Source organism: Osmerus eperlanus, chromosome 13 (genome assembly GCF_963692335.1).
Source record: "Osmerus eperlanus chromosome 13, fOsmEpe2.1, whole genome shotgun sequence".
Classification (NCBI taxonomy): domain Eukaryota; kingdom Metazoa; phylum Chordata; class Actinopteri; order Osmeriformes; family Osmeridae; genus Osmerus; species Osmerus eperlanus.
Genome location: NC_085030.1, coordinates 8,169,502 through 8,183,576, shown reverse-complemented (window position 1 = coordinate 8,183,576; position 14,075 = coordinate 8,169,502). Strand labels below are relative to the sequence as shown.

Below are 14,075 nucleotides of genomic sequence, written 5' to 3'. Positions count from 1 at the left end.
ACATGTTTAGGGGACAAAACATCTTTATTGAAAGAAAACCCCCCATTGTAGCTACCTTTAACTTGAACTATATATATATATGTATAATCAAGCTTACGGAAATGAGAACGGACAGTTAGTTATCCTTTTAAATGTGTTAACTGCTAATTATATTAAACTATTGAGCAAGAAATTACCAGGTAAATATAAAATAGACTCACTCGTGACTGTTAATACGGAAATATAACCATCTGAAATGTGTCTGTCCATTCAAAGCCAAGCATGTAGTCGGCGCGCAGTTGGCTAGTGACGGCGGATGTCATCATCCTCTACCGAAGTCAACGAGGCCGAAGAAGTGAGGCAAACTAGCTAGCTAGCAGCTAGCGAGGAGGCAGATTCTGTGCGAGGCTACCAAGCAAGCTTGTTGTCACATACAACGGGTCATTCAAGAAATACGCATTGGCTAACCCAAGGGCAGACAGAGACGTCGAACCTGGAGGTATTTAGAGTGCCTAAAGAACACATTACAGATGTAGTTATACCGCCAGACAACGTTAGCGATTCCCGTACGTATCGGCTAATGCTGGGTAGGCTTTTTTGAATGATGATGTGCTTGCTCTTTACTAGCAGCAGCAGAATCCATCTCCGAGAACAGCTAACGTTAGCTACTGCGTCACTTCTGGCGAGCATTTTGTAGTTTACGTTCACATAACTGACTTGTTTTGGTTGCGAATTTGCTGGTTGCAAGCTCCATTACAACCGACGAAGATTGTACGGGAGCTTGAGTATTTCGCTTGCTAAATGATTGTCTTATTGTCAGTGAATTGATCTGTCACTGCAGCCTGCGTCATGTCGCCGAGGATTTGAATGCTAACGCTTGCTAGCTGTATTACTAACTCCCCAACGCATAATATTATATATATTTCTTAGCGTAAACATTTGGTGACGTATATTTAGCTAGCTATGAATTTGGCTTCATTATTGTGTATTTAACTACCTGCAAGTGTAGTTGCATTATGTAAATTAACCTCTTCTGATCGTCCGGGGTCTATAGGCAAACTATCTGGCCTAATGATGCTAACACCGTTCGAACAAGTTAGCTAAGCTACTGTAGCCCAGTTTGGGGTTGTGTGTGGCCCGTGCGTGGGCAAAGCGGTGGTCATGAAGCTTTGCAGGTAACAATGTCTAGTTAAAGAGTCATAACCCTGTACTTACCTCTTAGTTATTTTACACGATACATTGAAACCTAAGGGATCTAGCTAGCTGTAAAACCGAACTATGCATTTAGACTACTAAATGTTGTGTTGTTCCACTTACAGATATGTATGTGGATCCTTCAAGTCTTCTCATTTACCAGGTAATAGTAATTGCAAATACTTTTTGATCTTTTTGACCAGGTATGGCCCAGATTTGATTTGTAAGGTACTGGAGATGGCAGAAGGCATTGACAAAGGCGAAATGCCCTCCTTTGAGCTCGTTCCAAGTTCTGAAGCAAAAAAGAGACCCAATTCATCAGATGGCAGTGAGTAATGTTATAATTTCAAATTTGCCCGGTACATATGTTGTTAGCCAGAGGCATGCAATATTTGCATTGGGCTGCTAAAATACTCAGATCCAGATTTTATTTTCTAACTCTTTTTCTATTAATTGTAGGAGAAGAACCCATGAGGAAAATGCCTGTATCCAAATTTGCCTCCAGACCCAGGTTTGAGCCTGTACACTTTGTCAGTGGTGGTAGCAGTGGAGGATCTTGCAATGATGAGAAGGAAAATGATAAGGAGCGCAGGAGGGGTGACACATACAGCAGCACCAGGCAGCGGGAGTTGGACCACTCTTCTTACGGCAGCAGTCGGGCTCAGAGCTCCTCAACAGTTAGACCTGCATTTGACAGGGTTTCGTCATATGGCTTTGACTCTTGGGCAGACCACAGGGACAGGGATAGAAACAGAGACCTACCGACGGGTAGTTCAAGCAGTTTTGGAGGTTATGGTAGCCGGGGATCCACCTCAAACTACATGACAAAAACACAGCAGGACTACTCGGCTAGATATGAGGCCCACAACGCTCGGCACTCAGATTCATACTCTCAGGCCCACAGATCGGATGGATATGGAGGGGGAAGTCGGTCGGGGGGCTGGGATTCAGGACGTCAAGGCATAGGCTTTGGGCACCAGGACAGACCGTCCTCCAGCAGGGCATTCAGCAGGGTCTACAGCAGCCCAGGAACAAGCAGTCCCACACCTTCCTCTGTCACTGGCTGTTCGCAGCCCCTTGCTATATCCCAAGCTACTTTGGACGAGAAGCAAAGGTTGATTTCAGGAGTGGCAGCTTCTGTGGTTGTCACTTCTAGAGACCCTGCGTTCGTGAGCGGATCTGATGCTCCCAACTACAACTTCATCCTGAGTCGTAGTATCCAGGCTTGTAAGACTAATCCAGAGTACATCTATGTCAACCTCAAGGATATTCCTCCAGGAGACCTCCCAAAGAACAGGAAAGTACCGTCTGATGGCTATGCCTGTGAGCTGAGATGCCAGTGTGTTTACCTTGCTACTGGATACTCTGGCAGTAAAAATGGAGCCAGGGACCGTGCGTCAGAGCAGGCAGTCAAGCTCTTTTTAAAACCAGTGGAGGTGCGTGTTGTGCAGCGCAAGTATCGACATTCTTTGGTCAGTGATATAGTGGTGTGTCAGATGCACTGTCCTACACCTGCCTTTCTACCGGCTCTCCGTAATCCAGAAGATAAACCGACTCCTAGCTCCAAGGGGCAGTATGAGCCTGACAAACGCAAGCACTGGACCGAGTTTGTGATCGTTGACAATGCTCATGACGCCATCTGCATTCTCAACAACTCTGCTGCCTTCAATCGTATGAAAATCGACTACAAGTTTGACATAGTGCCTAATAGCAGTGCGTGGCAATGCAGTGTGTACCTGCAGGATGAGCTGGTGGCACAGGCGCGAGGCAGCAAGAAGACCTCCAAGCATACAGCTGCCGAAGAGGCTCTGAGGAAGCTTCGTATGAACCAGGCAGCAAGGCAGCAGCAGCAGCAACAACAACAACAACAATCTTCTCGTGGAAATCACTCGGACCCCCAGGGTGGCCGTTTTGGTCAGCATGGTGGTAGAAAGAAACACCTGAGTGAGCTAGTTATCCTAGAGAATTCTGATAATGCCATCTGTATCATCAATGACACAGCCCAATTTAATAAGGTAGCTGCTGATTACAAGTTCACTGTGCTCCCAGACCATCGCTGGAGATGTGAAGTGTATCTAGAAGGCCAGTATGTAGCTGCAGGTATAGGACCTAAGAAGACGGTTAAACACATTGCAGCAGAGCAAGCGCTGGCCACACTGAGACAGACACAGGCTGTGGTGAAATCTAACCTCAGGAAGGAGGGTCATGCTGACGCCATTTCCCGTAACCAAATCCTGGCCCGTGCTGGAGAGGAGTCCATGAGACAGGAGATCAAGGAGGACAACATTGGGAATCAGCTACTCCGCAAGATGGGCTGGAAGGGTGGCGGACTGGGTCGCGAAGGGGAGGGCATTGCAGAGCCAATTAAAGTCAAGGAGCAGTTTTCTAGAGAGGGGCTGGGTATGGACATGGACAAACCTGGACATCAGCTCGGCAAGCGGGATATTGAGGATATTATCCGTAATTATGTCAGCTCAGATCGCCAGGATGACCTACGCTTCTCAACAGAGCTCAACAATGATGAACGCAAGCAAATTCACCAGATATCTCAGAAGTATGGACTACGGAGCAAGTCATATGGACAGGGCAGGCAACGCTTTCTCATTGTTAGCCGCAAAGTGCACAAAGACCAGCTGATTGGCCAGTTGCTGCAGGAAGGGCAGGTGGGACGATACGAACTGGTGAAACCTCAGGCCTCTCACTGACTGGATATGGCAGAGTTCCAACAAACTATACATAATTGCTACAACCGAACAAATGACACAGTTCATCATGTGTTATACTTTTGTTGGTTTGAAATTGTACAAATGTATCAATCGTAGAGAGGGGAACAAATCTGGTTTCTGCATTCCTTTCCCTGAATGAATTGCTCAAGCATTGTTAGCTTCAGCGGGGGCTTTTTAATACATATTAAGTACATATTTTCCAGGTGTCTTTGTTTTACCTGCTCTCATGCCATTCCACAACTGTATCCTCTGTCTAATGTACATTAACACAGCTTGACTGAAAGTGCATTTTGCTGGTTTGCAAGCTTCATTAGAAGAGTGTAATAAATTGAACAATAATCATCATCTTAAGACCCACAATAGTATATTTTTATGGCAAAAAAAGAATCCATCCAGTTTTTACTGTTCCACTGGTAAATAGTTTGCTTGAACATTGTTTTTAGATCACTTCAGAGGAATGGACATGTGAGGGATTAACTTTTGAAACTATTTGCTCACATCACACAGTAGTCTATAATATCCAGAACCATTCACAATACTTGCACAGAGAAAATATTTTCAAGATCCTTTTTTTAATTTTATTTTACTTGGGATGGTGGGTGGGGGGATAACCCTTCAAATTCAAGTGGGCTCCTTGGGTATTAAAGATGATCTGGACATTGAAACTGGGCAAGCTGTGATCTATGCCAGTATGTGAAATGACACTTGTATTGGTCTTTGTGGATACAGTTAACTTCTCTGCTTGTTTTCACAGCTGTAGTAACTGAATAAAGTAAGCCTGATAATCGTTAACTGGCTCAACTTGAAGATGTGACTTCTATCAGGGGTTTATCATTGTACCAGTGTTTATGTAGTGTATTAAAATACTTATGTGGTGGAGCGGAATCTTCTTGCATCCCCTTTTTAAATCGTGTACACGCAACTTTTTCCCTGAATAAACTAGGCTACTTTTGATGTATATTTTATTTACAAGAAAATGTACAGTTTGTTACATGGGTTACCAATGCATTTTATAAGAAAACAGGCATGCCTTCGTAAATGTAGTTGAAGAGGACACTGCATTAGAACAAGCGTCACACCAGGGCAGCCATTCTGCTACCGTTAACTGAATGTTGGGTAGAAATTATGATTGCCATCAATGGAAAAAAGTATGAATGGAAAAAAGTATGATCTGAAATAACATTAACAGTTGTTAATCAACAACAATATGCGTTACACGCATGAAGGTGGAACACCTTAATTTTCTGAGTGGGAATTTTAGACATCATAAACGTGCAATTTTTCTTCAAATATAGGATATAGTTTTAAATAGGCTGTGTTTTAAACTCAAACTTTTGGAGGCTTCAAATACCAATATATAGAACCATACATTGGATTACAAAGGCAGATACATTGAATGTCATCACAACCATGGGCAGGTGTACCCCCTAAAGGCCACAAGTGATGGGTAGGGGGGTCCATGAGTAAACTTCACACTCCACAGCTTCAAAATGGCTAAAAAGAACTCAAAATATTGGTATTAAAAAAGCAACAAGCACTCATAAGAAAAGGATCTGTATGTATTCAAAACACATCTGTCAACACCACATCCAACCAACTCACATTTTCTGGTAAAATGGAAAATATATATCCTTGTGACAGATCAAAGATAGTGGCATGATTTGCAAGTAACCCAGATATAACAAGGTACATTTGACAAAGATGTAGTCTACTTTTCCCCCCAGGATGAGTAGATTAGTATGAGCTGCAACCACAACACAACAGGCAGACAAATTCAGCAACGGCTATGGAACAGACAATCATATTGGAGAAGAATACAAAGCATGATGAGTTTCTCATTTGTAAGACGTTTCAGTTGTTTCTTCTGATTTGAGGCTGGATATTGTTCATACACAGAACAGTGGGGAGGTCAACAATCATGCCAACTCTGTTCGACGATGGCAGAAACTCTCTTCTCATATTCCCGCTTATTTTCTTGATATAGCTGAGCAGCCTGGCTGTTGGCTGGGCTGTTTGGATTAGGCTCATCCAATAAAGACTAGAACATGGAACACAAGACATTATCACTGATGGTGGCTTTCTGGCACTGACTTTCAGCAATTTAGCCAACTCTGGGATATATAATCCGTAATAACTCATCATTATTTAAGCCATACCTGTATTGAAGTTAAGATTGAAGAAACATCGTAAGTAGGACTCCAGCGGTTCTGAAGAATGTCCAAGCATATACTACCATCTGCATAGACTGCCCAATACAAACAACACACAAGTATGGTACATTATATACCGTACCACATTATACTTTATCATTATGGTGTGTCAATGACTTGGTAGACAACTGACCATTTGGATGAAACATTTTGGAGACAAATCGCACTGTTGGAGGCTTGTTTGGATATTCTTCTGTAAATTCTACTGTGAGTTTGAAAGTTCCTGTAATAAACATGACACAAGTTAATGGTCTATGTTTCATTTTTGGGGGGGGCAAACACTAAAGGTCAACACTATATGCTCACTTTTACCCTCCTAGCCCTATAAAACCACTTGTTTTCATCATCGCACTATAACATTCCAGGGCATGAGTGAGTGAACAGCCCAGAACAGGCTGTAGACAAAACTCACCATCTTCAAAAGGTGTTCCCTCTGGCCTGTTGGAAGATAAAAGCATCGATAGAATGTACTTATCAAGCTTACCCTTTGAAAAGAGCCAAAGTAAGAAACTTAATGACCTTAAGTAATCAAAGCCAGAATTGTTAATACGTTTAGAACATAATTACTTTTCATTACTTTTTAAAATGTCATGTCAATCACTTACCCAAAAATAACAGCATTCCAAACCATAATATTGTTTTCTGACGGGGCTCCACTGACCCCAGCTGGAGGATCCTCTTGAAGCCTGAGAATTACAGTTCTTTTGCTTACAACTACATTAGCTGTCCAGTCTACAAAAATCTGCAGCTACGTATCAAGTATTCAAGTATATCTAGTCAGCAAGTTAATAATCTCAACAAGCTGCAAACATAGCCTACAAATATTCAACAGCTCGCTTATACAAGCTAACACAGCGCCAGCTAGCTAGCTAGCCGCCCCGGGTCTTTTTTCTTCATCGCTTACCGTTTAAAATCTCTCATTAAACGACGTCTTGCTGGTGTTGACATTATGCTCCAATTGGCATATAGAACTTGAACATGTGTTTATGAATGTTACGTTTTGTTACAAAGTCTTTACACGGTAAATATTCCTTTCGAAAAATCTATCCAACTTGCTTTCTAGCTAGTTAGCCTGTACCTAGCTCTAGGCTATTACAGCTGTCACCGCTAGTTGACTAGACAGCTACAGGAAGATACCATTGTAGAAGGGTACCACCAAGTTTAAACAAGTCATTAATTATTACGTGAAAGTGTGTCGGGGCAAATTAAGCTGTGAATATTTTTATGAAAATATAACTAAAAATGTTTTTTTATCAATTCATGAATCCTTCTGTTTCCAAATGTAATAAATTGAGAGACGTATTACTTCCGCTTCTTGCACAACGTTCCTTGCTGTTGCAGTTAATTTGTGACGTTCTTGTAAATTACGTCATCTGTTTAGGAGTCATAGCTGCTGGGTGGTTGTATGCTTACTGTTTCCCGAATGGTTTCTTAACTTTCCACGCTAACATTGTGAACTGCTCTTTTATTTTACTTAGGGGAGTGATATACTTCTATTCCTGTCGAATGTTAAATCATTCATCAATCAGTAATCTGACTGAATAGCTAAAAGCAGTAAAAAAAAAGTCTGCCAGTGTAATATAGGCCTAATTTACACTAGGTGGAGGTGAATGACCGTGATTGTCAGCCAACATGTTTGGTCTAACGATAAACTAGGAATGCAATCATAAGGCCTACTTGCATCTCATGCAATTCCTGCAAATGGTAGTATTGGTTACAAACAAACGCCTAATAATAAAAAGCGCAGTTAAGCATTTTACTTTTAGGTAGCCTATATAGGCCCTATTCACCGGCAGTTACAGTCTAACTGAAACGCATATGGCTATAGCCATACAGTGTGTAGAACATAACCTCTCTATGTATTTTTGGTTATTGGCCACACCACATGTAAATACTAGGCTTCCATATTTAATTAACTTAGCCAACTGGTCAAAACTGCGCCCATGAGCACATAATAAAAACAGGGGCCTAAAACGACTCATTGTGATAAAAACTTGCCGGTTTTATTTGAATTGATATAAAAATTCATATTTGGGTATGTAGAAGGCCTAGGTAGTAACAGTTGCGTGTTGTGAGAGTCCCTAACTGGCCAATCATTTCCAAGGGAAAATGTGACCGCTAGGAATTCCCCACGCATCGACTTTCGGTAAAGAAAAAATGTAACCTAATGTCGGGCACGCGAAAGTAGTCTAGTGAAACAGTAGACTGGTCATTGTGTAGGTGATGTGCTGGTCTCAGCTCAAATGAGAGGAATAATTTTGGAGCATTCACTAAACTGAAGACTCTTCAAGTAGCCTTAAACCAATCGATTCCGATTTAACCATTGATAGTATAATTTCACCGTTATGAAGAACCGACTGTCGCCTATTTATGGGGCTGTAACTACGGTATTCTAAATTAAGGTAAGCACTTAACATTAATTTGTTTAAAACACCTATTCCACAATCATTTCTGTGCCGAAAAGTTTTGTAGGATGAAAGCTTTATTCGTTTCCCTCAATTGTTGCCTGTCAGGGCTGCTGTATCCTTAGAATAAGTTGTTAATAACATTGGCATCGTTCTTTAAATTGAATGACCATGCGACACTACGGAATTTGAAATAAATAACATCGAACCTTGAATCCAGACTACACACTCGCACTGGGCTTATTTGAACCTTAATTCAAAAGTATGTTCGATAGCTAGAACTGTCGGAGTGAAACTTCCATGCGAGCAGCCTTCAGGCAATTTGACCAACTGCTCTGCTTTACTACACTCTAGCTGTGTCATTGTGCTTTTCTACCATGGCTGGCATGTGACAGGCTTGATGCTGTGAGCGTAATGTATCAGTTGTGTGGCGCTGACAGTGGAGCCTCTAGGGTCAAGTCTCCATTTATGTTTCGTGAGCGTGAGCACAGTTCTGAAAGTCACGAGTTTACATTTCTGGAAATTATGTTGTTTTTGTTGAACAACATTATTGTTGTTGAGGTATTGGGGATTGACAGCCAATGAACAATTATCCCTAAGAGATAACACCGTTTTCTCCCATAGCTAATCTAAATGTTTGCCAGCTGTTTGTCTTCAGATGCAAGTCTCTTATGACATGCGAGCTGAAACATCTCATTGGCTAGCTGTGGTTGCTGTTGTCTAGAATCAAGGGAGGGGCAAGGCAGGGAATACATGTGTGGGTGGTGGGGTTGTGCCAGTTCAGTCCATGAGAGAGAGAGATCAGATGGTCCTACTGATCCCCCTCGTCCCTCAACCCATCCCAGGGTTGGCACCACATGACAGGGCTTCTCAGTATTCTTAAACTAATTATCCTCAATAAGTGCTTCTAAATATACTTGTCTGCCTTGTGTTCTCTTGGTATTCCGACTTGTGTGTTTAGAAAAATAATTATATCCTCTTGAGGGAGGTGTTAAGGGGTGAGTGGGCTCTGAAGGAGTGACCTCCACAGCTATTTTCATGAGACAGGGCTTGGATTAGGATGAGGGAGGATGAAAACTGGAGGCCTTATGTTGCAGTATTCTTCTGTGTTTCTACACACTGGGAACAGACGTCTCTGTGGCTTGGGCTAATGGAAACCCTGGTACTTATCGTGTGACAGTGATGTCACCATCAGCAGTCTGAACAGCTGAGGAGTGTGACCATGACTACAGACAATGGAGAGTTGTGCTTCTTTGTGTTTCCTCTGTGGAAGGCTCCTATCAGTGTCCTGGCCTCAGTCTGAGGCTTTTCTTACAGTCCGTAAGTGCTGCTTTAATGGGCGTCTGGATATTGATTTGCCTGTATTGTTGAAGATGGAGCCAGCTTTGAAAGCACCACTAGAGCTGACAATTGACCAACACTACACACAGTGGCCTTGAAAGAGGCAAGTGAGTGAATCAAAGGAATTTATCCTTATCTTGAATGTCCTGTGCTCAATTTATGTTGTCATCTTAATGATGAATATAATTTAGATTTTGCTTGTATTCTCCTTTACTTAATCATCCCTTTTAGGATATATAGTGTTATTTGACTAACCACAAGATGGCAATGTTTGTATACAATGTAAACAATGTGCAAGGCCCAAAACATGTCAAGTGACTCACACAAAAAAATTGAACCGTTTGTGGGTAAAAAATGAAACAAAACTGCTGTACTTCCCTTTTAAAGGAAGAATGTGTTCTGTGGGTCGTTTATGTGTTAAAAGACAGTAGGGGGAAATGTTGTGTAGTTCCTGTATTTTCTGTGAGACCAAAGTCAACAGCCATAGCTTTGTCACCTGAGTTTCACATCCTCTGATAGATTATATACAATCACCAGGCAGCAGCTCTGGAACTGACCTGACATGACGTCAGAGAGTAAGGAGAGGCTGGGGAAATTCCACCTGTAACCTCATCTTGCATCCATGCTGCCTCTCACAATGTCAAGCATGTGTCACCCGACAAGTCCTGTGCTACGACTACAGTTTGACAGTTTGACTGATTCACCATTCCACATCAGTTTGCATTATTATCATGTTAGGATATAATGTCAGTAGGATTGTCTTTTAAAGAATTTTGTCCTGTCTCGAAGGTTTTTTAAGATGTCGTGGATGTTTGGTTTTCGGCCTGTTTGCATTTAAACTTCTCTAAACAACTGAAAACAAGATGTTTACCAGGATGTTAACATGATTAAGTATTTTGTTTTTACATTGCAGCGCTGATTCAGAGATGCTGTTGCTGTTGCACAACTCAATTGGTGCAAACTCAAGATTGCATCATAATGCCTACTGAGATACTTGTGACTGGTGGCAAACATGCAAATTCAGCCTGGTCATCTTTGATACATGTATAAAGCACAATGTGTATCTCATGGTTGATTAGGTTCAGAGTGGTTGACTTTTGTGATTCAGGAAGTTAACCACATAACTCTAAAAGCCTTTCATCAAAATAGAAGCATGCCTACCCTCAAGTTGGCGCTGCTGCTCTGCTGCCATGTGTCTACATGGTGGTCTGAGCAAATAGGACCGAGAATGTGTATTAAAAGCACAATGTTTTGTCAGGGTAATTAGGCCTCAACAAGTTGATGTGTAAAATATCACACTGTGTCTTAATGAGCGAGCTGTGCAGTCAGAAATAAAAGCAGTTCTATTATGTGTCACAGGCAGTCCTCCTTATAGGATCAGTGTTAGATTATTGTGGGGTGGATGTGAGAGTGGCAGGCTGTCCTTGCTTCAGGGAAGGTCTTTTTTTGCATTATTTAACTACATACACAACTACACATTGGGTATTCTGTCAGAAATATGCTCTCAAAGCCTCCAGCTATTTATTTGAAAATTTGCTTGAGTCCAACTAGAACTCTGTTCTAGAGCTTGGTAAGGTGTATACTTTAACACATACATTTTAGCATCTGAACATGAGAGAGTTGTTTCCCAGTGACAGGTCTTCGTGTTGATCGTGGAGGGTCTTTGCGTTGGTCCAAACTGCAGGTAGCTGATACTGTTCACAGAGGTGTGATGTGGACTGTCTGGAATGTTAGCCTTGCTCTGTGTGTTTAATGTTTAATGGGTTGCTCTTTGAGGGATGTTTGTGTAATGTGTGTGTGTGTGTGCGTGTTCCTTCCCCCAAAAACCTGATCCAACTGCAGCCGTTGTCCTCTTATCAGTTGGAAGGATGTACTATTAACTTAACTACAAATTAATTCTGGTTGTCAAAAACCTGTGTATGGCTGTAGGATACTACTGAACCAATGGATTTAGTTTCCACAATGTATTTGTAAACATGATGTGGTACATCCTCACAGGGCTGTTTGAATATGTTATGGTAAGAGAGGACCCTCACACTTCCAGGATGTAGGAGCATATTATAATCATTCTAGGATTCTTATCCATGTGAAAGTATTGTATCACATTTACGAGTTACGAGTTACGAGTCAGCAGTTTCTCCCTGCCCATCCTGACACAGGATGGCCAACATGACCCATATCATTAAAGCTCACTGAACGCTAGCAGATTAGCTGGGACATTGGACAGAATGAGGGACAGAACACAGTATTACTCATCTGTGCTGTTACCAGCATTGGTGTCATGGTCACTGCATCACCCTATTGTCATATTAGCTTGAGTAGCAAGTGACTTAGCTTTTAGTTATGATGAGCACTGAATACATGTTGATGTAGCTTAACGCCCACACAAGTCTAGTTTGGTCTGGGCTGTTGATCATCTTCCTCAGTCGTGGCTGTGAGTCAGTTTTGGCACAAGCCCTCTTTTCTATTCACTGGTATTCAGCCCTGAATGGTGCATGGTGTAATCATCAATAAAAAAAAGCTGAACGGTTTGTCTTCCCCAAAATATGTGATTAAAGAGAACACTAGTTCTAGCATTCCCAACACTTTTTGTGACAGTGTTTAGTTGAACCCCTTTGGCCTCTTTCTTCTGCTCCTCTCCCTGTCTCATGCGGGCTTCTGTCCTGTCCTCTGATCACCTGCACAGGACTCTCCTGAACTCCCATGGAGTCTGAGAGCTGTCATCATCTGACCTTGGAACCACAACAGCCCTGTATGTCCTCCACAGGTCCATATCTCAGACCCTCAAGGCCTAACTTTTTGGTCTTTTCTCTTCTCACTGAAGGCTCTGAGATAGTGGTGTATGGTTGTTGGTAGAATTGAACAAGCCAAATTAGACTATTCCCTGGGGGCAGCACCTGTAATATGACTGGCATGGCCCACACAGATCTGAAGGGGACTGCAAGTTTTCTACTACTAAGGACGCTCTCTCTCTCTCTCTCTCTCTCTCTCTCTCTCTCTCTCTCTCTCTCTCTCTCTCTCTCTCTCTCTCTCTCTCTCTCTCTCTCTCTCTCTCTCTCTCTCTCTCTCTCTCTCTCTCTCTCTTTTTCAAGACACAGAGATCTAGACATCAGATCATGTGCCTCTGCTATTGTGGGGGGTTGCAGAAGGGGGTGAGGTGGATCCAGAACAGAGCTGCACTGAATTCATGGTGTTGCTTCTGCGTTCCCAAACCAGACATGATGCCAAAGCCTTTTTGTGGCTTTGTTCTGTTTTGGTTGGACTGTAGTAGCACCAGTAGGCTACATTAGAGCGAGCAGTCTTTATTTTTAGGGCCATAAAGGAAAGGTGTGTCTCTTCACTTAGTCAGCAGGGTCATGTGGTGCAGTTGTGCTAACATCATGGTTGTAGCTCTCAAAAGGCTATGCACTATGCTGTACTGAGACTTTTATTTTGTCTAGCTTTTTGGGAGTTTTTTTGCCTTTTAATGTAATTTCCTAGATAACCATCCTCGGAGAAGCTTGTGTTTGCTGTACAAAACTTCACCTATTGTTCTAGAAAGAATTATATAGCAGGTGAGTAGTGGTAATTATCCTGGCTATGGATCAGCAAAGAGCCCATTTTGAAATTTAAAATGAACTAACTAAAATTATATGGCTTCTGGGCCTACATCCTTTGTACTAGTGGCGTAATCTTATCCTCTAGATTGACAATGGGGATTGAACATGGGCATAGAATGTAGTCTGTGACATAGTTTCTGAAAGCAACCAGAGCATATTGTGCTTTTTAGTATTCATTAATGAGACTGCTGGAGAGGATAATGGTGTGCTATCTGTGTCCGCCATGAGCTCAGTGTCTATTGAACCTGCCCTCGCATTTGTTTGGTTGCCCTTTTTAAGATGGTTAAAGAGAAGAGACGTTTTGTCAGTTAAGTCAATGATCCTCACCAACCATTAGTAGTGTGTTGTTTACACAAATTGTATCAATTAACGGTCAATTAAAATGCTATTTTCATGTTGTCTGAACTAGGCTCTTAGTTGGGGGAAGTTGGAGGCAACACAGGACTTTGAGTTGTACTTGTAATGCAGAATTAGACCTAGATGGATATCACATACTCAGTCATACTTGCATACAGTATTTGTGAAGCACCTAATCTTTGGATGTATCTTTATTCCTGAAGAGTGTCAATGTGACTGGGTCATTTCAACCTCTATAACCCGGTAAACTGCCGAGGGCCATGG

General features: G+C 42.1%; 2 protein-coding genes across 4 annotated transcripts; one reads left to right on the top strand and one right to left on the bottom strand.

Moving 5' to 3' along the window:
- The first annotated feature begins 251 nt into the window (after positions 1-251).
- On the top strand, positions 252-4,853 carry nkrf (NFKB repressing factor). Of its 2 annotated transcripts, none has more exons than XM_062475921.1 (3): positions 252-478; positions 1,377-1,501; positions 1,633-4,853. In XM_062475921.1, the coding sequence occupies exons 2-3, from the start codon at positions 1,411-1,413 to the stop codon at positions 3,876-3,878; spliced, it is 2,337 nt and encodes a 778-aa protein (XP_062331905.1). In that variant the 5' UTR covers positions 252-478; positions 1,377-1,410; the 3' UTR covers positions 3,879-4,853. The 2 variants fall into 2 exon arrangements, with proteins under 2 accessions (XP_062331905.1, XP_062331904.1); XM_062475920.1 differs by lacking the exon at positions 252-478 and adding an exon at positions 614-1,154.
- On the bottom strand, positions 4,283-7,359 carry LOC134032100 (ubiquitin-conjugating enzyme E2 A-like). Of its 2 annotated transcripts, XR_009931984.1 has the most exons (7): positions 7,014-7,359; positions 6,715-6,795; positions 6,522-6,547; positions 6,243-6,332; positions 6,056-6,144; positions 5,251-5,937; positions 4,283-5,182 (listed from the first exon to the last, which is right to left on the bottom strand). XR_009931984.1 is itself a non-coding variant. In XM_062475922.1 (6 exons), exons 1-6 carry the CDS (start codon positions 7,055-7,057, stop codon positions 5,809-5,811), a joined length of 459 nt encoding a protein of 152 aa, XP_062331906.1. In that variant the 5' UTR covers positions 7,058-7,359; the 3' UTR covers positions 4,283-5,808. The 2 variants fall into 2 exon arrangements, 1 of the variants encoding a protein (XP_062331906.1); XM_062475922.1 differs by having other exon boundaries at positions 4,283-5,937.
- Positions 7,360-14,075: the final 6,716 nt, after the last annotated feature.